Source organism: Mustela putorius, unplaced genomic scaffold (assembly GCF_011764305.1).
Source record: "Mustela putorius furo isolate JIRA1106 unplaced genomic scaffold, ASM1176430v1.1 tig00003846_pilon_pilon_pilon, whole genome shotgun sequence".
Classification (NCBI taxonomy): Eukaryota; Metazoa; Chordata; class Mammalia; order Carnivora; family Mustelidae; genus Mustela; species Mustela putorius.
The window spans coordinates 6,468,735-6,496,588 of NW_025421999.1; the positions used below are offsets into that span (position 1 = coordinate 6,468,735).

General features: G+C 35.4%; 1 protein-coding gene across 1 annotated transcript in view; it reads right to left on the reverse strand.

Annotated features, from left to right (window-relative positions):
* The window catches only part of LOC123387166 (cyclic nucleotide-binding domain-containing protein 1-like), a 100,457-nt gene extending 73,142 nt beyond the window's left edge, over positions 1–27,315 (reverse strand). Inside the window, exons 1-2 of the mRNA XM_045063124.1 lie at positions 27,212–27,315; positions 25,515–25,665 (exon numbers count right to left, since the gene is read on the reverse strand). Coding sequence (XP_044919059.1) covers positions 25,515–25,665; positions 27,212–27,235 — 175 coding nt within the window. The 5' untranslated portion in view covers positions 27,236–27,315. The remainder of the gene's footprint in view (positions 1–25,514; positions 25,666–27,211) is intronic.
* Positions 27,316–27,854: the final 539 nt, after the last annotated feature.

A 27,854-nucleotide genomic window follows, 5' to 3' on the forward strand; every position in this document is an offset into this window, starting at 1 on the left:
GATTTTTATTTTTTTTTTGTTACATCTGCTTTATATAGACCCTGAAATATATTTTGAAAATTCCCAATGCCAACAGATAGAAATCTAACTGTAAAGACTAATTCAAAATCCAAAACAAGAAAGACTATGTTATTAAAACTAAGTTTGGACACCATTGCTAAACTGAGACTGCCCTGGGAGAAACAGAATATATGGTCACATCAGAATGAAATTAGTTGGTGTTAGTATCAAAATGTTTTATGACACAGTTATTCACAATTCAGTCACTACCTTATTAACTAATGTTTATTGAGGTTGCTTCTAGTTTTAGACTGCTTCAAAAAACAAACAAAAAGATGTGATGTAATAAATATTCATTTTCTTCTTTTTTTTTTTTTTCTGGTAGCTTTTTTTCCCTATAGGAGTGAGTTCTAAAATTGCATTGCTGAATCAGGAGTTTTATACTTTAAAAGATGCACAAGAATAATGTCAGATCACATTCTTTTTTTTTTTTAATTATTTATTTGACAGACAGAGAGATCACAAGTAGGCAGAGAGGCAGGCAGGCAGAGAGAGAGGAGGAAGCAGGCTACCTGGTGAGCAGAGAGCCCGACGTGGGGCTCTATCCCAGAACCCTGAGATCATGACCTAAGCTGAAGGCAGAGGCCTTAACCCACTGAGCCACCCAGGCACCCCATCAGATCACATTCTAAAGAGCATTTCACACTCCCTGGAATGATTTCTCTACAAGGAAAACAGTCATTACAAGAGAAATCAATAGTTACATGGATTGATTTTTCAATCCGTTCTGAATCTGATTAATGTGTATTTTCTTTTGGTAACCTCACATCCTTTTGCTTATAATATATTTAAAAATTGTTAACTCTTTTTGTAAATTTGGGATATTCATTGTTCCATAGGAATGTAAAATCATTTTATCTCATTTCCTAGCTATCTGTGTGGTTATTCTCATGAAAATGTTGAAATGCTGAACAAACTGTAGGTAAATTACATGTACATTGTGGAAAAGATTATATTTCATGAATTTAAATTTTGTCATCAAATCACAAATGATATTTCTTTGTTTTGTATTTTTTATTATTTTTATGAATTATATCACATATGCCCCAACTTTCTGTTATTGGATTACTAATTTTATTTTATATATATTTTGTCATTTCTAGTTCTAATTAGATATATTTAATTAGGAAAAGTTATTAAATTTTGAGTTTATACTCAATATTTGACATCTTAACATTAAAATACTAGCATTAATTAAATTACATTTATTTTTTTTAGCTGGTAATTAAATGAACACTCTTGTTTATGTAAGTAATCATGATAAAGAAAATTTGGTTCCTTTTTCTGTATTTATTCTTAATATTTCTTGTTTTTGTCTTATTGTATTATCTAAAATTTCCTAAACTGTCCTAGTCAGTGATATGTGTGTCCTGATCTGGGTTTTATCTTCAATAGCTTCAGCATCCCGTCACTTAAGAAACATTTTCATTGGTTTCTGGTAAATCATCTTTATCACGCTTAAGTCTTTTTCCTGTATTTTCATTTTACTTGGAATTTTTCTAAGACATTGCTACCAAATTCTGGAAAATAGATCTTCATTTCCATAAAATTTTATATTTTAGATATTCTTCCTTTTCAAAGATAATTTTTATTTTTTTTAAAGATTTTTATTTATTTATTTGAGAGAGAGAGAGCATGAACAGGGAGGGGCAGAAGAAGAAGGAGAGGAACAAGCAGACTCCCTGCTAAGCAGGGAGCCCAACCTGGGCTCTATCCCAGGACCCTGAGATCATGCCCTGAGCCGCACATAACCAACTGAGCCACCCAGAGGGACTGATGATTTTCATTCTTTATACACAAGAAGATTCATGCATTAACAAATTTACAATAATAAATCTGCTTTTTAAAAATGCTTGTCTTTTTAAACATTTTATTTATTTGACGGGGCAGGTACAAGCAGAGGGAACAACATAAAGAGAGGGAGAAGCAGGCTCCCCACCAAGCAGGGAGCCCAACATGGGGCTCAATTCTAGGACCCTGAAATCATGACCTGAGCCAAAGGTAGATACTTAATTGATTGAGCCACTCAGGCCCCCCAAAAATGTTTCTTTTCTAAAATTAAAATTATTGTGTCTCTGAATTCAATTTTCAGTGTTTTGATTATTATATTATTTAGTGATTTTCTTCCCATTTTTTTCTTATCAAGTTTTGCACAATCTGGAAAGCTAATGGTTAACAAGCTTGCTTCTTATCTCAAGCTCCTATCCTCATAGATTCATGTTTTACCCCTAGACTCAAGCTGGTGGAGTAGCCGTTATCTGGGATCTTTAAGATTTCATTGCAGAAGGAAAAATTAACATATTGGAATATACTATGATGCTTGCAATTTCTGCTAACACAAGACATAGATCCTTGCATTTACATTTCACTGGCCAAAGTAATTTACATGGTCATGCTTGAGTTCACTAGAGGAAGGCTATAAGCACACATATAGGTGACAGAAATACTATCTATTGATTGTATAAACTCAGTTGAATATAGACATTATATATATATATGTATGTATATGTTTTTCCTTTATTGTATGGTATCTATGGTAGGCAGAATAATGTTCTGCTTCAAAGGTGCCTACTTCCTAAACCCCAGGACCAGTGAATATATTATGTTACATAGGAGGGGGCAAAGGAGAATTAATGTAGCAGATGAAATTAAGGTTGTCTTTCAACTAACCCCAAAATAGAGAGATTATCCTAGGCTATCCAGGTGTGCCTATTATAATCACAAGAGTCCTTCAAGTGTGGAAGACGGGAGAGTATCAGAGTCAGAGAAAGATCTGGAGATACGATACGTCTGGATTTAAAGATAGAGGAAGAGGTTACAAGACAAGAAATGCAAGAGGCCTCTATTCTAATGGAAAAGGCAAGAAAATAGTTTTTCTCCCGGTGCCTCCAGAAGGCATGCAGTCCTGCTCACACCTTCATTTTAGCCTAGTGATACCCATTTCATAATTCTGACATCCAGAATTGTAAGATAATAAATTTCTTTTGTGAAGCCACTAAACTGGGGGTAAATTGTTCCAGAAGCAATAGGATTTTGGTACTTGGAAATGCGATGTTGCTGCATCAAACACTAAGAAATGAAAAGAGAGAAGAGGAAGTAGTAAAGATTTTGAAAGAAAGACTTTTACAATCAACTTTTCACATCATCCAGAATTTACTTTTGTATTTGCAAAAAGATAGTCATAGTGTTTATTTTCTCCCAGATTAAGTCAGCTATTCTAGCAACTTCACGTTTCTTTCTTTCTCTATTCTATCCTCAACTTCTTATGTTTTGTCTAACTTTTTCTTCTCATTTCCCTGAGCTAACCAAATAATCTGATTTGTCAGATCAGACATAAATATTTATTTACGAAGAATTCAAAAATACAAGCTAGTAGCAAGTAAAAGATATCTGGGATATTAATGATGATTTCCCAGGTCACTACATCATTCACTAGCCATGCATTTTCTAGCTGGATATACCAGGTCTCCATAGAAGACACATCTGTTACCCCACAGTAAGAAACATCAGGTTATGAAGCATTTCTAATTTATAATCAGATAGGTGATTCTACTTGATACTTCCCATGAAATTGCACATCACATATCCTAGGTTTACTTACCATAAACAATCCTAGTCACAGGATTTCTTCTAAGAGCATTCCATTGATAAGGACTCTTTTTCTATCATATAGAAATAGTTGACTTAAGACATCCAAAGAGATTATATTGGGTCACTTGTCTTCTGCCTTTCCCTAAAGTCATTGCCCCAATAAAGAGAAATAGATTATAGGGCAGCTGTTTTAACTCCTTCCTTCTCACATCCCCAGGAAACTCCTAGGTCTCTTTAGTTTTTCCAGAAGTGTCACTCTTTTGGTACAATATAGTCAGAGCTAGAAAAACACAATAGAATTTTGGGTAGAGAAATAGAAATTCCCACTTAAATTAGTTTGCTATGTGAATTTGGTTGTAATTATCTCTAATATGAACCAAGTATATCCTCACAATCCTACTTCAGAATTTAAGAATGGCATTTTTACACATCATCTCTAAGGGTGACATCATCCTTGTATCATATTACTACTATTTCCCTCTACTTGACCCTTATGTAAACCCATTCAAGAAATCTGTATAAGTTCTCAGCCATTCAGGGCACATAAGTTAAGTAAACAAATACCAAAGTTTAGGATTATGTAACCGAGCCAAGACAGTTTGTTTCTAAGATGTGCTATCACACAGATTAGACATACATCCTCAAGTTAATTTGTTTTGTCTTTCTAAGGTTACAATTTCTTCTCTATAAAATGAGAAGCCTGGGTAAAAACATGGGCTTTGGACAGAATTAGATCTGAATTCTGGGTCTACGACTTACAAACCCCTATGGAATTGTGCAAGTGACTTAAGTTATATAAGCCTTAGTTTCCTCTTTTGTAAAATGATTTTAATACGCTTAACTAAAAGGCTTTGCATTAGGATTGAATTAAATAATGCAAATAAAATAACTTGCTTCAGTAAACAATAACTAAATGTTAGCTATTATAATTATAAACATGCAGATTTCTATTAAATTGCTCGTCTATCCTATGACTATACATATTTAAGTGTGTGCCAGACACTTTTCTAAGTTCTTTCACCTGTGTCAGGATATTAAATTTGTTTTGTTTTGTTTAAGATTTTATTTATTTGTTTGACAGAGAGAGAGAGCAGAATCAGGGGGAGCAGCAAGCAAAGGGAGAAGCAAGCTCCCCACTGAGCTGGGAACCTGACATGGGGCTCCATCCCAGGACCCTGGATCATGACCTGAGCCGAAGGCAGACGCTTAACAGACTGAGTCACCCAGGCACCTTGTCAGGATATTTCTGGAAAGTAATTATTTCTATATCAAGTTTTACTGTTAAAATGTTAGGATCCAAGAGTTAGAGGAACTACTTACAGCCACAATTCACAGTAATTGATAGAACATGAATTAGAGTGCTGAATTTTTAAAGTGAAACACAATCTTACCATATCATACTGTCTTCATCAAAGGAAAAAGTTAATAAGCTTCATAGAAAAGGAGATTTTATATAGAGAATAGATATGATTTTGATAGGAAGTTAGGAGATTAAAAGGCCTGGGGTACTGGGGTGGTGCAGCTCAGGGTGTGATCTGAGGGTGAGCCCCATGAGGAAAACTACCTAAGACTTTCTCTCCATCTTCCTCTGCACCTTTTGCCATGTGCTTTCTCTCTCTCTCTCTCTCTCTCTCAAATAAATAATGAAAATAAATAAACCTTCTTTTTTTAAAAGGACATAAAAAGGCCTTTTAGCATTGAGCAAAGGTTTATAGTGGTGAATGAGGATATCTCCCATGGGGGAAGAGGCCTTAATGGCTAACCTAGTTGGATCAAATGATACCGATTGAAATGGAGGAAATACATACTGTGGATCAAATGAGATAAAAACAAATTGTACCATTTTCAACAGGAAAGACCAGACTATTAGAAACAAAGCATTCTAAGTGTGAAAGCTCTTAGATTAAAAAGTTAAGTACCTTCTTAACTTCAACTCTTAGAGTTTATATACTTATAATATACTATAAATTATAATACACATACTATACTTATAATACACTAATTTGAAATACAGCGCTACAGCATACAAAGTTTCCCAGGCTTATTGAGTACAGTTTCTGTGGAAATCCTTCCTAAAATTCTTTAAAGCCTTTTTCTTACAACTAGAATATTATCAGGGCCTGGTGAATATTATCAGGGCCTGGTGAATTCAACATCTTCTACCTCTGTCTACTGTTCTAGATCTCTCTCCTCCCCTGCTCATGACTGCTTCAGTCTCCTTTTTGATATTCATTGCACAATCATTCCCTTCTAAGAGTTTTTGTGCTTGTTCCTTCTTCAGCTTAGAATGCTCATCTCCAGATCCTCACCTTAACTGGACCTTTTCCAATTGAGGCCTTACCTCAAATGTTACCTTCTCAGAAAGAAAGAGAACCTCACAATTAAAGAAGCATTGTCACCTGTTATTTTCTCACTCATCTGAAATAATAATTGGGTCCCCCATTTCTGTATTTAATTGTGTATTATCTATCTCTTCTCTCATCAGAATATGAACAAATGGGATTAGGGTGTGGGGTTTTTTTTTTAATTAAATTTATTTATTCATTTATTTATTCATTTTAATAAACATATAATGTATTTTTATCCCCAGGGGTACAGGTCTGTGAATTGCCAGGTTTACACATTTCACAGCACTCATCATAGCACATACCCACCCCAATGTCCATATCCCCACCAGCCTCTTCTGTCCCCCCTCCGCCTAGCAACCCTCAGTCTGTTTTTTGAGATTGAGTCTTTTATGGTTTGTCTTCCTCCCAATCCCATCTTCTATCATTTTTTTCTGTTCCTACCTTCCAACTCCCCCACATTGCATCTCCACTTCCTCATATCAGGGAGATCATATGATAGCGATCTTTCTCTGCTTGACTTATTTTGCTAAGCATAATACCCTCTAGTTCCATCCATGTTGTCACAAATGGCAAGATTTCATTTCTTTTGATGGCTGCATAGTATTCCATTGTGTATATATACCACATCTTCTTGATCCATTCATCTGTTGATGGACATCGAGGTTCTTTCCATAGTTTGGCTATTGTGGACATTGCTGCTATAAACATTCAGGTTCACATGCCCCTTCAGAGCACCACACTTTTATCTTTAGGATATATATCCAGTAGCGCAATTGCTGGATCATAGAGTAGCTCTATTTTCAGTTTTTTGAGGAACCTCCATGCTATTTTCCAGAGTGGTTGCACCAGCATGTATCCCACCAACAGTGTAGGAGGGTTCCCCTCTCTCCGCATCCCGCCAGCATCTGTCATTTCCTGACTTGTTAATTTTAGCCCTTCTGACTGGTGTGAGGTGGTATCTCATTGTGGTTTTGATTTGTATTTCCCTGATGCCGACTGATGTGGAGCATTTTTTCATGTGTCTGTTGGCCATCTAGATGTCTTCTTTGCAGAAATGTCTGTTCATGTCCTCTGCCCATTTCTTGATTGGATTATTTGTTCTTTGGTTGTTGAGTTTGCTAAGTTCTTTATAGATTTTGGACACTAGCCCTTTATCTGATATGTCATTTGCAAATATCTACTCCCATTCTGTCAGTTGTCTTTTGGTTTTGTTAACTGTTTCCTTTGCTGTGCAAAAGCTTTTGATCTTGATGAAATCCCAATAGTTCATTTTGCCCTTGCTTCCCTTTCCTTTGGTGATGTTCCCAGGAAGAAGTGTTGCAGCTGAGGTCAAAGAGGTTGCTGCCTGTGTTCTCCTCAAGGATTTTGATGGATTCCTGTCTCACATTGAGGTCCTTCATCCATTTTGAGTCTATTTTCATATGTGGTGTAAGAAAATGGTCCAATTTCATTTTTCTACATGTGGCCGTCCAATTTTCCCAACACCATTTGTTGAACAGACTGTCTTTTTTCCATTGGACATTCTTTCCCGCTTTGTCGAAGATTAGTTGACCGTAGAGTTGAGGGTCTATTTCTGGGCTCTCTATTCTGTTCCATTGATCTATGGGTCCGTTTTTGTGCCAGTACCATACTGTCTTGATGATGACAGCTTTGTAATAGAGCTTGAAGTCCAGGATTGTGATGCCACCAACTTTGGCTTTCTTTTTCAATATTCCTCTGGCTACTTGAGGTCTTTTCTGGTTCCATATAAATTTTAGGATTATTTGTTCCATTTCTTTGAAAAAAATGGATGGGATTTTGATAGGGATTGCATTAAATGTGTAGATTGCTTTAGGTAGCATAAACATTTTCACAATATTTGTTCTTCCAATCCAGTAGCATGGAACATTTTTCCATTTCTTTGTGTCTTCCTCAATTTCTTTCATGAGTACTTTATAGTTTTCTGAGTATAAATTCTTTGCCTCTTTGGTTAGGTTTATTCCTAGGTATCTTATGGTTTTGTGTGCAATTGTAAATGGCATTGACTCCTTAATTTCTCTTTCTTCTATTTTGGTGTAAAGAAATGCAACTGATTTCTGTGCATTGATTTTTATATCCTGACACTTGACTGAACTCCTGTACAAGTTCTAGCAGTTTTCGAGTGGAGCCCTTTGGGTTTTCCACATATAGTATCCTATCATCTGCAAAAAGTGATAGTTTGACTTCTTCTTTGCCGATTTGGATGCCTTCATTTTCTTTTCTTGTCTGATTGTTGAAGCTAGGACTTCTAGTACTATGTTGAATAGCAGTGGTGATAATGGACATCCCTGCTGTGTTCCTGACCTTAGTGGAAAAGCTCTCCGTTTTTCTCCATTGAGAATGATATTTGTGGTGGTATTTTCATAGATGGCTTTGATGATATTGAGGTATGTGCCCTCTATCCCTACACTTCGAAGAGTTTTGATCAGGAAGGGATGCTGTATTTTGTCAAATGCTTTTCAGCATCTATTGATATGGTTCTTTTTCTTTCTTTTATTGATGTGTTGTATCACATTGATTGATTTGCAGATGTTGAACCAACCTTGCAGCCCTGGAATAAATCCCACTTGCTCGTGGTAATAATCCTTTTAATGTACTGTTGCATCCTATTGGCCAGTATTTTGGTGAGAATTTTCGCATTTGTGTTCATCAAGGATATTGGTCTGTAATTCTTTTTTGATGGGATCCTTGTCTGGTTTTGGGATCAAGGTGATGCTGGCCTCATAAAATGAGCTTGGAAGTTTTCCTTCCATTTCTATTTTTTGGAACAGTTTCAGGAGAATAGGAATTAATTCTTCTTTAAATATTTGGTTGTTGTGTCCCACAGATTTTGAACCATTGTGTTTTCATTATCATTTGTTTCCATGAATTTTTTCAATTCTTCTTTATTTTCTTGTTGGCCCATTCATTTTTTGGAAGGATGCTGTTTAGTCTCCATGTATTTGGGTTCTTTCCAAATTTCCTCTTGTGATTGAGTTCTAGCTTCAGAGCATTGTGGTCTGAAAATATGCAGGGATTGATCCCAATCTTTTGATACCAGTTAAGACCTGATTTATGACCCAGGATGAGGTCTATTCTGGATAATGTTCCATGTGCACTAGAGAAGAACATATATTCTGTTGCTTTGGGATGGAATGTTCTGAATATATCTGTGATGTCCATCTGGTCCAGTGTGTCATTTAAGGCCTTTATTTCCTTGTTGATCTTTTGCTTGGATGATTTGTCCATTTCAGTGAGGGGAGTGTTAAAGTCCCCTACTATTATTGTATTATTGTTGATGTATTTCTTTGTTATTCATTGGTTTATATAGTTGACTACTGCCTTGTTAGGGGCATAGACATTTAAAATTGTTAGGTTTTCTTGTTGGACAGACCCTTTGAGTATGATATAGTATCCTTCCTCATCTCTTATTATAGTCTTTGGCTTAAAATCTAATTGATCTGATATAAGGATTGCCAGTCCTGCTTTCTTCTGATGTCCATTAGCATGGTACATTGTTTTCCACCCCCTCACTTTAAATCTGGAGGTGTCTTTGGGTCTAAAATGAGTTTCTTATAGGCAGCATATTGATGGTTTGTTGTTGTTGTTGTTTTTTAATCCATTCTGATACCCTGTGTCTTTTGATTGGGGCAATTAGCCCATTAACATTCAGGGTAACTATTGAGAGATATGAATTTAGGGCCATTGTATTGCCTGTAAGGTGACTGTTACTATGTATTGTCTCTGTTTCTTTCTGATCTTTTAGGGTCTCTCTTTGCTTAAAGGACACCTTTCAATATTTCCTGTAGAGCTGGATTGGCGTTTGCAAATTCTTTCAGATTTTGTTTGTCCTGGAAGCTTTTTATCTCTCCTTTGATTTTCAATGATAGCCTAGCTGGATATAGTATTCTTGGCTGCATGTTTTTCTCATTTAGTGCTCTGAATATATCATGCCAGTTCTTTCTGACCTGGCAGGTCTCTGTGGATAGGTCTGCTGCCAATCTAATGTTTTTACTCTTGTATGTTACAGACTTCTTTTCCCAGGCTGCTTTCAAGATTTTTTTCTTTGTTGCTAAGACTTGTAAATTTTACTATCCAGTGACGAGATGTGGACCTATTTTTATTGATTTTGAGGGGCATTCTCTGCATCTCCTGGATTTTGATGCTTTTTCTGTTTGCCATATTAGGGAAATTCTCTACAATGATTCTCTCCAATATACCTTCTGCTCCCCTCTCTCTTTCTTCTTCTTCTGGAATCCCAATTATTCTAATGTTGTGTCATCTTATGGTGTCACTTATCTCTCGAATTCTCCCCTCGTGGTCCAATATTTGTTTGTTTCTCTTTTGCTCAGCTTCTTTATTCTCTGTCATTTGGTCTTCTATATCACTAATTCTTTCTTCTGTCTCATTTATCCTAGCAGTAAGAGCTTCCATTTTTTATTGCACCTCATTAATAGTTTTTTTTTTTTTTATTTCAACTTGGTTAGATTTTAGTTCTTTTATTTCTCCAGAAAGGGCTTTTATCTCCCTGGAGAGGGTTTCTCTAATATCTTCTATGCCTTTTTCGAGCCTGGCTAGAACCTTGAGAATCATCATTCTGAACTCTAGATATATCATATTACCAGTGTCTGTATTGATTAGGTACCCAGCCTTTGGTACTGTTTCTTGTTCTTTTTTTGTGTGTGTGGTGAGTTTTTCCGCCTTGTCATTTTGTCCAGATAAGATTTGCTTTTTCCTCCTCTGGAATTCCACTGTTCTCCTTGGTGGGTGAAGTTGGTCTTGGCTGGGTTTCTTGTTGATCTTCTGGGGGAAGGGCCTGTTGTAATGATTCTCAAGTGTCTGCCCCAGGAGAAATTGCACCCCCCTTACCAGGGCCGGGCTAAGTAGTCCACTCAGGTTTGCTTTCAGGAGCTTTTGTTCCCTGAGCACTTTCTGTAGAATTCTGGAGGATGGGGATGAAGATGACAGCCTCCCAGTCTCTGGCCCAGAGGTGCCCAGAGCTCGGGGTCTCGCTCCTCAGTTCACCCTCAGAGAAAAGCGCCCATCCGCCCCTGTCTCCTTGGCCTCTGGTCATGCTTGGAGGAAAGCTCTCAATCGCTCGCACTTGGAGCAAAGCGCCTGATCGCTTCCATCTCCGTGGCCTCTGGCTGCGCTCCGAGCTCACCCAGCCTGTGATCGGTTCAAGGTAACCCCGAGCTGAGATCTCACTCTTTGGTTTGTCACGGTAGCCGGCTTCCCCGCTCTAATACCTGTGAGCTTTGCGACACTCAGACACCCCCAGTCCGTCTGTGAGCCCCGGGACCTGGGGTTATGCTGACCCCATATGGGTTTCTCCCTGGTTTAGCCTCTGGAGTGATGTCCCTCCTTGGAGCAGACATTTAAAAGTCCTGATTTTGTGCTCCATTGCTCTGCCACTTGCCGGAAGCCGGCCCCTCCCCCCGCAGTCTATCTTCCCGTCACTTTGGATTCACTTCTCTGCAGGTCCTACCTTTCAGAAAGAGATCGATTTTCTGTTTCTAGAATTGTTGCTCTTCTTCTGATTTCCGGTTGGATTTGTAGGTGTTCGCAATGGTTAGATAAGCTATCTAGCTGATCTCCTGCTACCTGATGTTGTCTCAGCCTGCTACTTCTCCGCCATCTTGACTCCTCCCCCTAAGGTGTTTTTTCAGATGTCATTCCGCTAGCACCTGGAAAAGTACTTGGATAATGTAAGTGCTCAAAATTGTTTGTTAACTGACTGAATGATGGATGCATGGATGGGTGAATTTGGACTTCCTTTACTCAACCCTCATTTTCAAATACAAAAGTTGGCAAAAAAAAAAAAAAAGTCTTCTTCGTTTTCCCTTGAATTACCCACCCTGACCAGGTGACAAGAACTTCCTCTGCCTGGGAAGTTATATGCACTCACTTTTTGAGTTGGATTCTGATTATACTCTATAAAAGTATATAGGCAGTATCTCAGTCACCAAAGACTTTGGCAAACAACCAAAGTCTATTTTATTGGTCTTGTTCTGTTTTGATTTTCCAAGCACCTTGACAAGATTATTACCCATTTTTCTACAAAATTTTAATCTCTTTTCAGATACTGTGTTGCCCAGATAATCTCAGGAGTCCTAACTCCTATTCTGCAATTTATTTTATTTTATTTTTTATTTTTTTAAACAGATTTTATTTATTTATTTGTCAGAAAGAGAGTTTAAGAGCATAAGCAGAGGGAGTGGCAGGCAGAGGGAAAAGCAGGCTCTCTGCTGAGCAGGGAGCCCCATGCAAGGCTCAATCCCAGGACCCTGGGGTCATGACCTGAGCTAAAGGCAGCCACTTAAGCAACTGAGCCACCCAGTTGTCTCTCCTATTCTCCAATTACACATTCCTGATTCCTATGTATAACTTCCATGATTTACTGAGTACAAGCCTTCACCCCAATCACTTTCTGACCTAATCTGCCTTTCAAGTTCCTGATAAAAGTCCCCATTCCCATAGCACCTTAGTTCTAATCCCTATAGAAGTCATTTTTATGAGTATTTGTTAATTTATCTTTAGACACTCTGTTATTTTTTAGGATCTTTCTCATTTTCCCATCTCCAATAAAATACCAACACCAGTCTTTTAAAGACTGAATAAGCCTATTGGAAAGATCTAACACAATAGCCTAGCACAACACACAATACAGAAAAGTCTCAGCAGTCAATACATATATAATTAAATAGCAAACTAGTAAATATTTACACAGAAAGTGGAATTCCTCCTCCAAAAGATCTATGCATCTCTTATAGATAAAGATCCAAATAGACATAAAGCCTGAAAATAGACATAGGATGGTGAATGCATTTCCTACAAGCAGATCAGGGCAGTATTAAGGAAGAAATCCAGTATTGCTGTAGAACAGAACTTAAAAATTTTAAGTCAGACTTAACTACTAATAAATGGTAACTAAGCAATTTTGTGGGATTTTATATGAGAAAAGCCATTTTGAAATAAAGGATAAAAAAATAAAGTATAAGAATTTTGCCTTGCATAATATAATGCATTTCATTATTTTTTTGAGATTTTGGAATTATTTCTAAGCCAAGATTTCAATCTAATAGACTTAATTCAGTTCCTATAACATAATATCCTAAAGGGAAAATCTGTATAATACACTGATTATAAAGACTTACTTATAATGAATTCTATGCCTTTGGAAAAGATGGTCATTGCAAACTCTCACAGTAGATTTACTGATAACCTTGTCTGCAAATATTTCTGAGTCATTTTCTATTAAATCTTGGTGCATGTTTATCTGACATAACCTATTGAGGCTAATTTTGATTAATGATTCATCTAACTTTTTGCTTTCTCTTCAAAATGTACTAAATTCTACTTTCTGTGTTAATTGGCACCACATAGTATATTCTATAACTTGGTTGTATTCTGGAAATAATAACTATAACACAGGATTTTTTTCATTTTTTAAGATTTTACTTATTTACTTGAGAGAGAAAGAAAACAAGAGGTGGGGAGGGGCAGAATGAGAGACGGGGGTTGGGGGAAGCAGACTCCTCACTGAGCAGGAAGCCCCATGTGGAGCTCAATCTCAGGACACAGAGATCATGACCAAGCTGAACGCAGACCTTTAACCAAATGAGCCACCCAGGTGCCCCATAAGATATTTTTAAAAGATTTTATTGTGAAATTTAAAGTACACTGATTTTTTTTAAAGAGTTGAATTTTTTTTTGCCATCTCTTGTCTATATGATATTATGAACTTTCCAAAAATAATTTAAAAACTTTTTCTAAAAATTAACACTTTCTTTATGTACATACATATTCTTATTCCTATATGTGTCTTGAAACTCTTTTTGAGTAGAAGATTTCTGAATATTAGGAATAAAAGAATAATCATAAAAAGCATATTCATTTAATGTCCTAATTTGGAAATTTTTACTTTTCTAAGAACTCCTCAGAAAATTTTGCTTTTTTGCCAGTTGTATGACTCAAGGTAGCACTTGCTAGTTACTATAACAAACAAACCAAAATCGTGGTTGCTTAATTCAACAAATGTTTATTTGACACTTGTACAAAGTCTAATACAGATGTTCCTGGCTGAGCTATTCTGGGAAGTTCCATCCAAGAAAAGGATCCCAGAGTCTATGTTCCCACCATCATGTGATTCTTCTATCTTGGAACACTGCACTTCCAGACAGTGAGTGAGATCATGGAAGATCATATCTTTCATGGACAGCCCATAATAATTTCCCTTTATTCTATTAACCAGAGCCAGTGGTATGGTTCCAACCTCCTTGCAAGAGAGGCTGGGGAGTTTAACCTCTCTTTGCTCAGGAAGAAAAAGGGGGATTGCTGAGCCTCTAGTCAATCTCTGCCATAAAGTTATGCCAGTTGAAGAACATGGTAGAGGAAGTAAATATCAGCAATGGGAACAAATTTCTTCAATGATAGTTTCTTTTACTAAAATTATCTTTATTAAAGTCTTGGTTCCAAAAAAATTCTTGATTCAAGGAATCAAATTTTAAAATGTAGTATTTTTATTATTCATATATATAACTCTGTAAATAGAAATGATTTTACTGAGTTACTTATATTACACGTTTTATTCAATTGTGTTTTCCTAGAAAATTGAGTGACAGTCAATAATTAGCCATCAATCAAGATGCATTATCAGAAATACTCTAGAAAAACACTATGGCATAATACAAATAGATAAAGTACAGAGTAAATATTCACTTTAATTATATTTTAGCAGGTATATTACATATTAGATATAACTTTCATATACATATGATGGGATACAATATTTCCTACAGTCTGATTTTCTTTTTCATGAATTATTTTATAAAGGAACTGTGTATTTAAGGCAATTATTTTACCCAAATAATATAAATAATCAAAAGATAAAAAATACTATACTATGGAAGTATGGTTGGAAGTGGCAGAAACTGTAACATTGAATTAATCAGGTGTGAACTATTGTAGATTCTAACAATTAAGCAAGCTTTTGCAATATAAATATTAAAACTTATCAAGAAATACAATGTAAGTTTGAACAATTACATAGGTGTATACATAGATTTGGAGTCTCTAAATATATTGAGGCATAGGGTTTACAGAGAAACTTGATCTGAAATTTTATGTGAACTAATTCTAAAAATAATTAAGAAATACTGGTTTTTCCAGGCACCTGTGAGGCTCAGTTGATTAAGTATCTGCCTTTGGCTAAGGTCATGATCCCAGGGTCCTGGGATCAAGCACTACATCAGGCTCCTTTCCTCAGTGGAGAGCCTGCTTTTCCCTTTCCCTCTGCCACTCTCCCATTAGTGCTTGCTCTCTCTCTCATGTTCACACATGCTGCCTCTCCCTCTCTCTCAAATAAATAAAATCTTGAAAAAAAAGAAATACTGGTTTTTCATCAATCTTTGGGTTGAACTTCATTTTAATTATTATTATATATATTATATAGATAGATGATAGATAGATAGATATGGTATTATCTTCCAAACCAGCAAGATAGCCTGTATGGTTTGGTAATTTCCAAAAATTTATAATAATTTTCTTTATTTACAAGTACTTCAAATTTGAAGTATACAAAACATGTTCTAAGTAAATATAATACATTAACTATTTTTACATGATTTGTCCATTCAGATTCCTTGCTGAAAATAAATTCATGATTAAGGTTTCATATACTTACAAGATTGAAGAATCAAAGCCCATAAAGATTAAGGGCTAAAACTGAACTAATTATTTTTTTTTAATTTTTTATTTTTTATAAACATATATTTTTATCCCCAGGGGTACAGGTCTGTGAATTGCCAGGTTTACACACTTCACAGCACTCACCAAAGGACATACCCTCCCCAATGTCCCTAACCCCACCCCCCTTCTACCAACCCCCCTCCCCCCAACAACCCTCAGTTTGTTTTGTGAGATTAAGAGTCACTTATGGTTTGTCTACCTCCCAATCCCATCTTGTTTCATTGATTCTTCTCCTACCCACTTAAGCCCCCATGTTGCATCACCACTTCCTCATATCAGGGAGATCACATGATAGTTGTCTTTCTCTGCTTGACTGATTTCGCTAAGCATGATATGCTCTAGTTCCATCCATGTTGTCGCAAATGGCAAGATTTCATTTCTTTTGATGGCTGCATAGTATTCCATTGTGTATATATACCACATCTTCTTGATCCATTCATCTGTTTATGGACATGTAGGTTCTTTCCATAGTTTGGCTATTGTGGACATTCAATCAAAACCACAATGAGATATCACCTCACACCAGTCAGAATGGCTAAAATCAACAAGTCAGGAAATGACAGATGCTGGTGAGGATGCGGAGAAAGGGGAACCCTCCTACACTGTTGGTGGGAATGCAAGCTGGTGCAACCACTCTGGAAAACAGCATGGAGGTTCCTCAAAATGTTGAAAATAGAACTGCCCTATGACCCAGCAATTGCACTACTGGGTATTTACCCTAAAGATACAAACGTAGTGATCCAAAGGGGCACGTGCACCCGAATGTTTATAGCAGCAATGAACTAATTATTTTTATCAAAATACTTCATGTCCAGGTAAGCAAGAGATGCATCACTAACTCTGCTGGTGATGATGTCTTTTTTTTTTTTTAAGATTTTATTTATTTATTTGACAGAGAGAGATCACAGGCAGGCAGAGAGAGAGGAGGAAGCAGGCTCCCCGCTGAGCGGAGAGCCTGATGCGGGGCTCGATCCCAAGACTTTGAGATCATGACCTGGGCTGAAGGTAGCGGCTTAACACACTGGCCACCCAGGTGCCCTGGTGATGATGTCTTAAAACCAAAATTCTGCCTGGTTGCATTTCAAATTTTGTTATTTGTAATCAGGGTCAGCTCTCTATTTCAATATCATCTATGAGGCCAGTGGCTTCTCCTAAATCTACTAAGCTGATACTTCTATAATTCTGGGTCAGTAGGAGTATCACAGGTCATTAATCATCATCTTTAGAAAAGTCCAATGTCCAACAGCATTTGCTTTTATCTGGCCAAAATTCTGGCCATATTGAAACCCACTAATTAAAAAGAATAAGTAGGGCGCCTGCTCAGCAGGGAGCCTGCTTCCTCCTCTCTCTCTCCGCATGCCTCTCTGCCTACTTGTAATCTCTGTCTGTCAAATAAAATAAATAAAAAAAAATTTAAAAAAAAGAATAAGTAAACTCTGCTTTTCCTTATCATTGAAAGAGTAAATCCCTCTACTTCTATATCACATATAATAATAGTTATATATTTTTAAAATTTATAACATGTTTACTAAAAAAAGAATCTGACATAAGGTAAATATGTAATCAGAACTAAAAAATGATTAAAGTAGCAGAAATGGAAAATAGTGAGAGAAAGGAAGAAATACCAATGTGAATTTATCTAGATAAGGGAAGTTACCACAATTAAAGGCAAAGATGACATTGTTCTTTCTGGGAGTCTAAGAAAAATACAGGTTTTTTTATAAAGAGGAAGCACACCATCTCACTCACAAAAGAAAAAAAAAAACAAACTTGTTCTGGAAATCTTTAAAAAGTACCATATGTGAATTAATTGAACTTAAATCATTAAGAATTTTGCTGTATGTTAATTCATATGTGGAATTTAAGAAACCACACAAATGAGCAAAGGGAAAAAGAGAGAGAGAGAGAGAAACCAAAAAACAGACTCTTAACTATAGAGAACAAACTGATGGTTACCAGGATGGAGGTGAAGGAAGATAGGTGAAATAGATAATGGGCATTAAGGAGTGCACCGGTTGTAGTAAGCAGCAGGTGTTGTGTGGAAGTGTTGAATCACTAGATTGTACACCTGAAACCAATATTATACTCTATGTTAACTAACTGGAATTTAAATAAAAACTTAAAGAAAAAGAAGTTTTCTGTATAAAAGTTTGGGAATTTTAATAATGGGATGATTATTTATAAATAAGAGTCTTGAGAATGAAGTAGACCATTTATTTGTGGACAAATAAAGTATCATGTAACAAAGAACTGTTGTTCTTTGATTTTCAGTGTCATTAATATTTATTAAACTATAGGTTCTTTTCTCTGTAAAATGATCTTCCAAAAAATCCATCTTGAAGACACTGTCAATAGCAACCCTTAACCAGAGAACTAAACCATATTTTATGAACATACTTGGAAATTAATGGGTTTGTGGAAAAAATATTAAAAAGTATTGACTATTCAGAAAGAATCTAGGTGTTACAGGATATTAAGATTAACAATGGCATATTCTTTGACCTAAAGAAATTTATAATCCAATTAGCAGGATAAGAAATAAACAGGGATTGAACTGGAAATTGTGTAATACTAGTTCTAAAAAGGAATATGTAAAAACAATGAAAGAATGATATTCAGTAAAGCATTCATTATGTATTTTAAATGAGTGTGAATGTGTTAAAGGGTCAGCGTAATCTAAAGTCATCAGTATAACTTTACAAAGGAGGACTCTGTAATGTCCTGCCACCTACTGAGCATTTATTGTGAAGATTGTCTTTTTTTAAATTTCTTTTCAGCATAACAGATTCATTGTTTTTATACCACACCCAGTGCTCCATGCAATACATGCCCTCCTTAATACCCACCACCTGAATCCCCCATGGAATGGGAGAAGATATTTGCAAATGACAGTACAGAAAAATGGTTGATATCCGGGATTTATAAAGAACTTCTCAAACTCAACACACACAAAACAGATAATCATATCAAAAAATGGGCAGAAGATATGAACAGACACTTCTCCAATGATGACATACAAATGGCTAACAGGCACATAAAAAAATGTTCATCATCACTAGCCATCAAGGAGATTCAAATTAAAACCACATTGAGATACCACCTTATACCAGTTAGAATGGCCAAAATTAACAAGACAGGAAACAGGAAACAACGTGTGTTGGAGAGTATGTGGAGAAAGGGGAACCCTCTTACACTGTTGATGGGAATGCAAGTTGGTGTAGCCAATTTGGAGAGCAGTGTGGAGATTCCTTAGGAAATTAAAAATATAGCTTCCCTATGACCCTGCAATTGCACTACTGAGTATTTACCCCAAAGATACAGATGTAGTGAAAAGAAGGGCCATCTGCACCCCTATGTTTATAGCAGCAATGGCCACGGTCGCCAAACTGTGGAAAGTACAAAGATGCCCTTCAATGGACAAATGGATAAGGAAGATGTGGTCCATATACACTATGGAGTACTATGACTCCATCAGAAAGGATGAATACCCAACTTTCGTAGCAACATGGACAGGACTGGAAGAAATTATGCTGAGTGAAATAAGTCAAACAGAGAGAGTCAATTATCACATGGTTTCACTTATTTGTGGAGCATAACAAATAACATGGAAGACATAGGGAGATGGAGAAGAGAAGAGAGTTGAGGGAAATTGGAAGGGGAGATGAACCATGAGAGACTATTGACTCTGAAGATTTGCCTTTTGACTTCAAAGTTTATTAAGAAAAGAGGTGGAAACATAAAATAAAATATTGTAATATGTGTAGCAAGAGGACTGTTTATAAGGAAAACTTTCCTGAGAACACATATTTGGAATTTGGAAGTATAAATAATGGTATTCCAGCTGAAAAAAAATAATGGTTTTCCAGCTGGTTAAGGAGAAAAAATCCATTTCAGAGAAATGCAATAGAATAGACAAATGGCTTAGAAACATAAAACAAAATTTCCTGGAAATTATACTTAATTTGATACTGCTGGGCAGTTAGGCAATTAGAATGAAGAAATAAGTAGTTTGGCAGAGCCCATATTGCAATGGATCTTAAGCCATCTTGAGAACTTTCAACTTTTCTATAGAACTCAGAGCTTTTCATCAATGTGTATGTAACAAAAGGGTTAAAATGTACAGAGATACAGATCTCCTCAGTCCTGATGCAGCTAAAAGGGATTGAAATGCAGAGAGTCTGACAGGTCATAACTTAGATCAAGAGAGGAAAGTATCTTAATATATTTACCCTGATTTCTTTAAAATATTACAATACTTATGTGTTCCATGATGAACACTTTAAGAAGCCCTGCTATAGATGAGGGGAGTCAATAAAAGGGTTCAAGTTGGGGGGGGGGACTAACAGATTTGCACTGTAGTAAGTTTAGTTTAGGACTGTATGAATAATGGATTAGAAATGATAAAAGCCAGAAACAGGGAGACTAATTAAGCGGTTCCTGGAAATCTCAGTAAAAGATGATTAAATTATGAACTAAGGTATGGCATTGGATATAAAGATGAGGAAAGAAATTTAAGAGGTATTTAAGAGGGAGACTTGATAGGATTTGGTAGTACTACAACTTCGCTAAACTCCAGGAGTGTGTATGTCTACAGTAGAATGCAATGAACTGGTGGGTTCTAGTGGCCAATACAATGGCCCAGTGGATGTGGGGATTCCTACAAAGTATTAGAGGAAATATAGCACTGCTGATTTCTTCAGGACATAGGATAGAGAAAAATTTATGCATTTATGGCCTCTTTCTGCCATGTCAATCATTCCTAGCCCGGAGCAAAGATTGAGATACTGAGTTCTAACATTTCCTTTCCACCTCCCCTTGGGATCCAGCTTGTCTACCAAGAAGGATATTTCTTCCTGTTTCTCCATAATCTTTACTGGAAAGCCCTACACCATCTCCTGCATGAAGAGACATTCGGTGGTGTAGCAATGCCAATGACTCTGTAGGTAATTCAGGTGAATTTGGGGATTCAGGATTAGAACTCTAGTCTGCAGATATAAACCACATTCTCCAGTTTATATCAACAATGTACTATTTTGACCTCCCTTCTACTCTGTTCTTTTGTCTTGTTCTTATTCGCTTTAGAATTCAAGCAAATAAAAGGAATGTTACCTAGCAGGCTCCAAATTCCAATGTATGGTGTTGAAGACTGAGGAAAATGGAACTCCATCAATCAAAATAAGATACATTATTATTTCATGATCTTTTTTGATATTTCATAAGATAATATCCTCAAGTAAGAACTACTTTTATTTTATTTTTAAAAATATTTTATTTATTTATTTGTCAGAGAAAAAGTGAGAGCACAAGCAGGGGGAGTGGCAGAGAATGAAGCTGCCTCCCTGCTGAACAAGGAGCCAGAAGAGGGACTGGATCCTAGGACCCTGGGAATATGATCTGAGCTGAAGGCAGATTCTTCACTGAACCATCGAGGCATCTCTAAGAACTACTTTTAAAGGTCTGCAAGATGTTCAAAATATTTGGCTGGTTTTATCATTAACAAAACAGTTCTTCAATATATTTATAAAACACCTAATGGAATAAAATAATTTACTAAGTTATATGAAATATAACCTTTTCACTCAAAACTATCTATGTCCATAAAAGCCCAAATTAAAACACAAATTTTACTCAAATTAATTAGCATTTTTTTCTTTCAACATTATTAGTAATAAGTAAAAAAATATCCATAAGAGGAAAAAATACTTTTAAGTGTCATACTTTTTTTTTACTTGGAGATATATTTTCATATCAAAATTTTATCATAAACCAAACCAAAATACAAAGAAAAGGGAAGCATATTTACTCTGGCAAATCGTTCAAGAGTTTAGGCTCTTCTGATTAATGTTGTTACCAAGGAGACACCTGGTTATAACCTGTCTCATCAAGAAAGAGAAATACTGATATCCTGGGAAGTAGATCTTCTGGATAAGAATGTATTCATTACTTCTAAAACGTCTAAAAGACCTATCTATAGTAAAAAATCTAGTTTCCTAAGCTTTTGATTAAGAGAATCTATTAGAGATAAAAGTCTTTGGACATTCTTTCTGTTTAAAAACAAATAGAAACTTTCAGATAGTTTGTAGCAATGTCACCTTGCAATTTAAATTTTCCTTTTGAGAAAGGCAATTTAAATACCTAGCTATCTCTTATTTTTTCAAACATGGATGGTTGAATTGAGATATAATTAAAAACAGTGGTAATTCATTTTTTAATATTAAAAGCAATTATTTATCATTACAAAAGTAATACACTTGTTTTAATGGTAGGATAAGAATTTCAGATACCAGTAAAATTAAAATTGTTGGTATTCATAATTTTAGTCTAAATGACTTGAGGTATAAGTTCTGAATCTGGGCAAAAATACATTACTTTCACAAAAATAATAATCTGATAAACTATATTCCCAATGGCATTATATAAAAGAGAATGTACTTATATTTGCTTAAACTTAATAATAATTCTACACTCATTTTTTTTAAAGATTTTATTTATTTATTTGACAGAGAGAAAGATCACAAGTAGGCAGAGAGGCAGGCAGAGAGACGGGGAAGCAGGCTCCCCGCTGAGCAGAGAGCCTGATGCAGGGCTTGATCCCAGGACCCTGAGATCATGACCTGAGCCGAAGGCAGAGGCTTAACCCACTGAGCCACCCAGGTGCCCCTCTACACTGATTTTTATTTAGATGTTCAAGGTAATGTCTGAAAAGCATGAACACATATTGCAAATGTTATTTGCAATTTTCGAAAGAAAAGTTAACAACCTAAATGAACAAAGAAATCACTCAATTCTTAAAAGAAATAGTATATTTAACAATTTTGATAAATTAGAAAATGTAGGCAATGTAATCCACTGTGGGTGAGAATTCTGTTGGAGCACATTGGTTTTATTAGTTTTTGTTATTTTTTTTTAAAGATTTTATTTATTTATTTGAGAGAGAGGCAGTGAGAGAGAGCATGAGCGAGGAGAAGGTCAGAGAGCGAAGCAGACTCCCCATGGAGCTGGGAGCCTGATGCGGGACTCGATCCCGGGACTCCGGGATCATGACCTGAGCCAAAGGCAGTCGTCCAACCAACTGAGCCACCCAGGCGTCCCAGTTTTTGTTATTTTTTAATGGGTCACTTCAAATATAAACAATTATTCCTAACACCAGTTAAATACAACTAATAACAATATTATCTTGATTGCAAGATGACATATACTTGACATTTTTAAGGACTTTCTCTTAAGTCCTTCCCTGTGCCATTTTACAGAGATGGATTCATATTTCAGATAATAAAGAGTAGAACAGATGGAAACAAAATGAAGTACCATGAAAATGCAGAAATAAAGAACATTGTTCATGTGTGAAGATGATTCTTTCAGTAAAATTAACCATTACATTTCTCATTAAAATTATTTAGCTATTTTTTTTGGAATAAAATGTAAAACAATTAGAATGTAGAAATAAAAAGACTGAAATTAGGGGCAGGTCGGTGGCTCACTCAGTTGAGTGATTGACTCCTGAATCACTATCAGGTCAGGTCACTATCACAGGGTCTTGAGATTGAGCCCTGTGTTGGACTCTGCAGTCAGTGGAGAGTCTGATTCTCTTTTTCCCCCTCCACCCCTCCCCCTCCAACTTGAGCACGCTCTCTCTCTTTCAAATAAGTAAGTAAGAAAAAAAAAAAAAAGACTCTGAAATTAAATACAGTTGACCTTTGAAGAGCAGAGGGCTGGGCCACTAACTCCTAAGCCGTCAAAAATCCAGATATAACTTTTGACTTCCCCAAACTAAACTACTGATAGTCAGCAGTCAGTTAACACAGATTTTGTATGTCATATATGTTTTATATTGTATTCGTATAAAAAAGTAAACTATGGGAAAGAAAAGGTTATTAAGAAAATCATAAGAATGAGAAAATATATTTTCAGTACTGTAATGTATTTATTGAAAAACTCCATATATAAGTGGACCCACACAGTTCAAACCCATGTTGTTCAAGGGTCAACTGTAAAATATTTTATTTTCTTGTAAGTTATGGCAAAACAAAATGTAATCCTTAAAAACATTTCTGTTTAAAATGTTTAATTAGGGGGGCGCCTGGGTGGCTCAGTGGGTTAAGGCCTCTGCCTTCAGCTCAGGTCATGATCCCAGGGTCGTGGAATTGAGCCCCGCATCGGGCTCACTGCTCAGCGGGGAGCCTGCTTCCCCTCTCTCTCTCTCTGCCTGCCTCTCTGTCTACTTGTGATTTCTGTCTCAAATAAATAAATAAAATCTTTAAAAAAAAAAAAAGAAAAAAAATGTTTAATTAGGCACACAATGTATCAGTAGCTTTAAGACATCCTTCTCAAATGAACAAAATGTAGAAAGAAATTTTAAGTATGAACAGCACACATACAAAACACAACTAAAGCTTATACTAAGCTATCTATTTTAATTTTAAGTTGCCAGACAGCAAAGATTCTAATACATGCTTGAAGGAAGTACTTTCATGTGTGAAATGTTGATTTACATAAAACAGTCCACAATGTATTTACCTTGCACCAGTTAATGTAATTAGTACACTAAAAGAAAAACCTAGCCTATATCAAGTGAGAGTATTGTAATTTTAATCGGTAGTTGGTATTTATTTTTAAATGATATTTACCTTTAGGAGGGGTTTGTCTTTGAATGCCACAGAAACAAAGAAAATTAGTCAATGCTATTTCAAATTTATAACTTTTAAAAAATGGATATATGATTTGTGAAATCATGGATAAAAATGGATATATGAGTTATGTTAAATCACAAACTGGTAGAGATTACATATTCTTTAAAAAACATAAAACCTTGAAATTCAAGATAAGGGAATTTAGTCAATCATACATGGATAATAATGGGAATGTTTCTTTTTGTTTTTAAAGATCTTATTTATTTATTTGAGAGAGTGAGTGAAAGAGAAAGAGAGGACACACGAGCAGGAGCAGAGGGAAAGGGAGAGGGATAAGCAGACTCCCATGCTGAGCAGGAAGCCCATGTGGTTCAATCCCAGGACCCTGGGATCATGACCTGAGCCAAGGGCAGGCGCTTAACCAACTGAGTCACCCAGGCACCCTGGGGATGTTTCTAATTGAGTTTATTTGAAGGAAATTTCTCACCCATGTTCAATTCCATGAGTTTTTCCTCTTTTATCCTTGATCTGATGTTTGCTATTCTTAGTTTCATTATATAAAAAACTATATTTTTCTTTAATATGTTGTTATGTCATCATGTATTAAACCCTATTCATTTATCCTTCACACTCACTGGCATTTCTCATTTGAGTATAACTTTTGGAGGACCAAACATGGGTGGCTACATGATTATTCTTTTAATACTACTAGAATGCTAGAACTTCAGGTAAAGGTTTAAATGCTACAAGCCATGATTCTTCATATACAGTTGATCTAGATTGTACCTTAGAAGATAGCACACTCTTGACCTGAACCAGAAACACAGAAGCAATAATTGTAGATATGAAAAACCAAAAGATACTTCATAAAAGGAAGGAATGATATTATTAATAGTAACTCGGGAATTAGAGATTTTATTAATTTCAAATCAAAGTGATTTGAAATAGTGTTAATACATTCTTAATGTAGCATAATTAAATCAGAATATGAAGTGTTAAAAGGGACTATCTATAGATACATTGTTTTTGTAAATAACATATATATACACCTATACTTAGTTATCTTTCTATGAAATATATCCACTCTTGTCAAAAGCTCATCAAATAAAAATGGTATGAAAAATATGTATGTATTTACCAAATAGGTCCTTATCTTCAATGATTGCCATTTCAACCTCTTTTCCAGTAACTACTGTGCATGTGAAAGGAACTTGAAGAAGAACACTAATCTCACCAAAGGACTCCTTCTCCTTAAGTCTACCCATACAAACAAGTTTTTGAATTTTTTTCTGTAAGAGATATAGATAATTGATGTTCAATGAAACTACTTTCATTCAATGGATAAATACCATTATTATCAGAAATTCACTATTCAGAAATAATTTTGGTGTATGGTATTTAAAATAAATTGCAATTTCATTCAAGTCAGAGAAAAGTGTTGTACACATGTATTTAAATTATATTAGAACAATAGTAAATTGATAGACAATTTCAGGATATCTAAGGTAATTCAAAGTACTAGTACTGTCATTTAGTGATCTGCAAATTAAATTTTTAATCCACTAAGGTGTTTCGGAAACATTGAGCTCATTCCATTTTTCAAGGTCCTAGGGTAGCATTTTGTAAATATAGCTTAGTTTTGGTGTTTTCTGAGCTACCATTTATTTAAATCAGCCCCAGAGACAAAACACATTTGTTGGACTAACACAGAATAAGAAAATAAGCACAGATGGCTAGGACCAGAATTGATGGAATTAATGGCCACAGATGGAACTCCATCAAGACTTTCTTGTTTAAATAAAAAAGAAACATGGAAAGTGAGTTTGACCAGGGAACTAGCAATTTAGGTCCAAATTAGAAACAGTGGAAAAGGGCCTACCAGGTTTCAGTATGCATGATTCTGGAGAAAAAGTTGAAACTCCAAATTAACTTTTCATGGCGATCTCAACAGCTTTGAAACAGGGATGAGTTGATGAGAAGTAAGATTTTAAAAAAAATTTTAAAAGTGTAGTTCTTGAAGTAGGTTGATGACATTAACTTGGAAGAGATCAAAGCCTTTACTAAGCATCCTGGGGTCAAAAGCCAATATCTAACTTGAAGAATTGCTGCCCTGGCAAATCTTCACACTGAATATAATTTGGCAGAATTCAACTAAGTTTACATATTAAATTGAATGCCACTGAAGACTGCCTGGCCAATGAAAAAAAGGATTAGCTCTAACTTTTCTATCGCTGCATTGGTGTTTTACCTGTCCTAGAACTTCATAAAACTGAAATCAAATAGACTGCACTCTTTTGGGTTTGATGTTTTAGCCAAGCATAATGCTTTGAGATTCATCCATATTCTTGTATGCATTACTTCTCTTTATTAAGTATGTCATTCCATTGTATGAATATATCACAATGCTTCTATCCATCTAACTGTCAATGGACATTTGGATTACTTACAGTTTTTTGCTTATGAAGATTCATGTACATTATATCTCTATTTCTTTTGAGTAAATATTTAAGTAAAATTTCTGGGTCATATGTTAAGTGTATTTAAACCAATCCGATATTCTTAAAGTAGTACCTTGTTGTGGTTTTAATTTACATTTCTCCAAGGAATAAAGATATGAAGCATCTCTAAATGTGCTTTTTGGTCATTCCTATGTCTTACAACTCACTATACAATGTATTTTACATTCCTGTGTCTTACAACTCAGTAAAAAGAAAAGAAATTAAAAAAATAGTAAAAAATGTTAAACAGAAATTTCACAAAAGGAGACAAAAAAATGTTCAATAATTAGGCTAGATTCAATTATGATTAAAGAGAATACATAAGTTTAAAACTTACCACTCTTTTTGGCTGTAGTTTCATAAGTCCTACAATATTTCTATAAATGTCACAATATCCAGAATTAATATAAGCCACAAAAGAAATTATCTTTCCACTTTCCACTATCACTGAAAATAAAAGAGATAATTCATTATTTTATACATTCTTCTCTACAAAAATTATTTTAGATATCACAATGAAAGATGACATATTTAATTCAGGAACTATTAATGGCAAGTTTTTTTATGGCTGGCAGTTCATATACAGTACTCAGCAAATGATAAAAAATTTACATCTGTTATTTATATCTGTAACCTAATATATAGGTAAATATTGACAAGACTTTGGCAGTAAAGGCAGTGGCATGCTAATAAACTGTCAGGTGGAGGAGATGAAAGTGTGGAGCAAGCCCCAATTTGTAGCATTTGCTAATTTTTTATGATATAAACATTCCTACCATGACTAATTTCAAATTGCTAGTGGCTTAACAACCAGCTCATAAAATTGCTGAATATTTAGTTTTTGACTTTATGAGGGCTGTGCCCTGAACCAGGCCTGGCACTCTACTAAATACAGCAGTGGTTAAAAACAAGGACTTTATACAGTTTTTTTTTGTTTGTTTGTTTTGTTTTGTTTTGTTTTGTTTGTAAAACAAAAGACA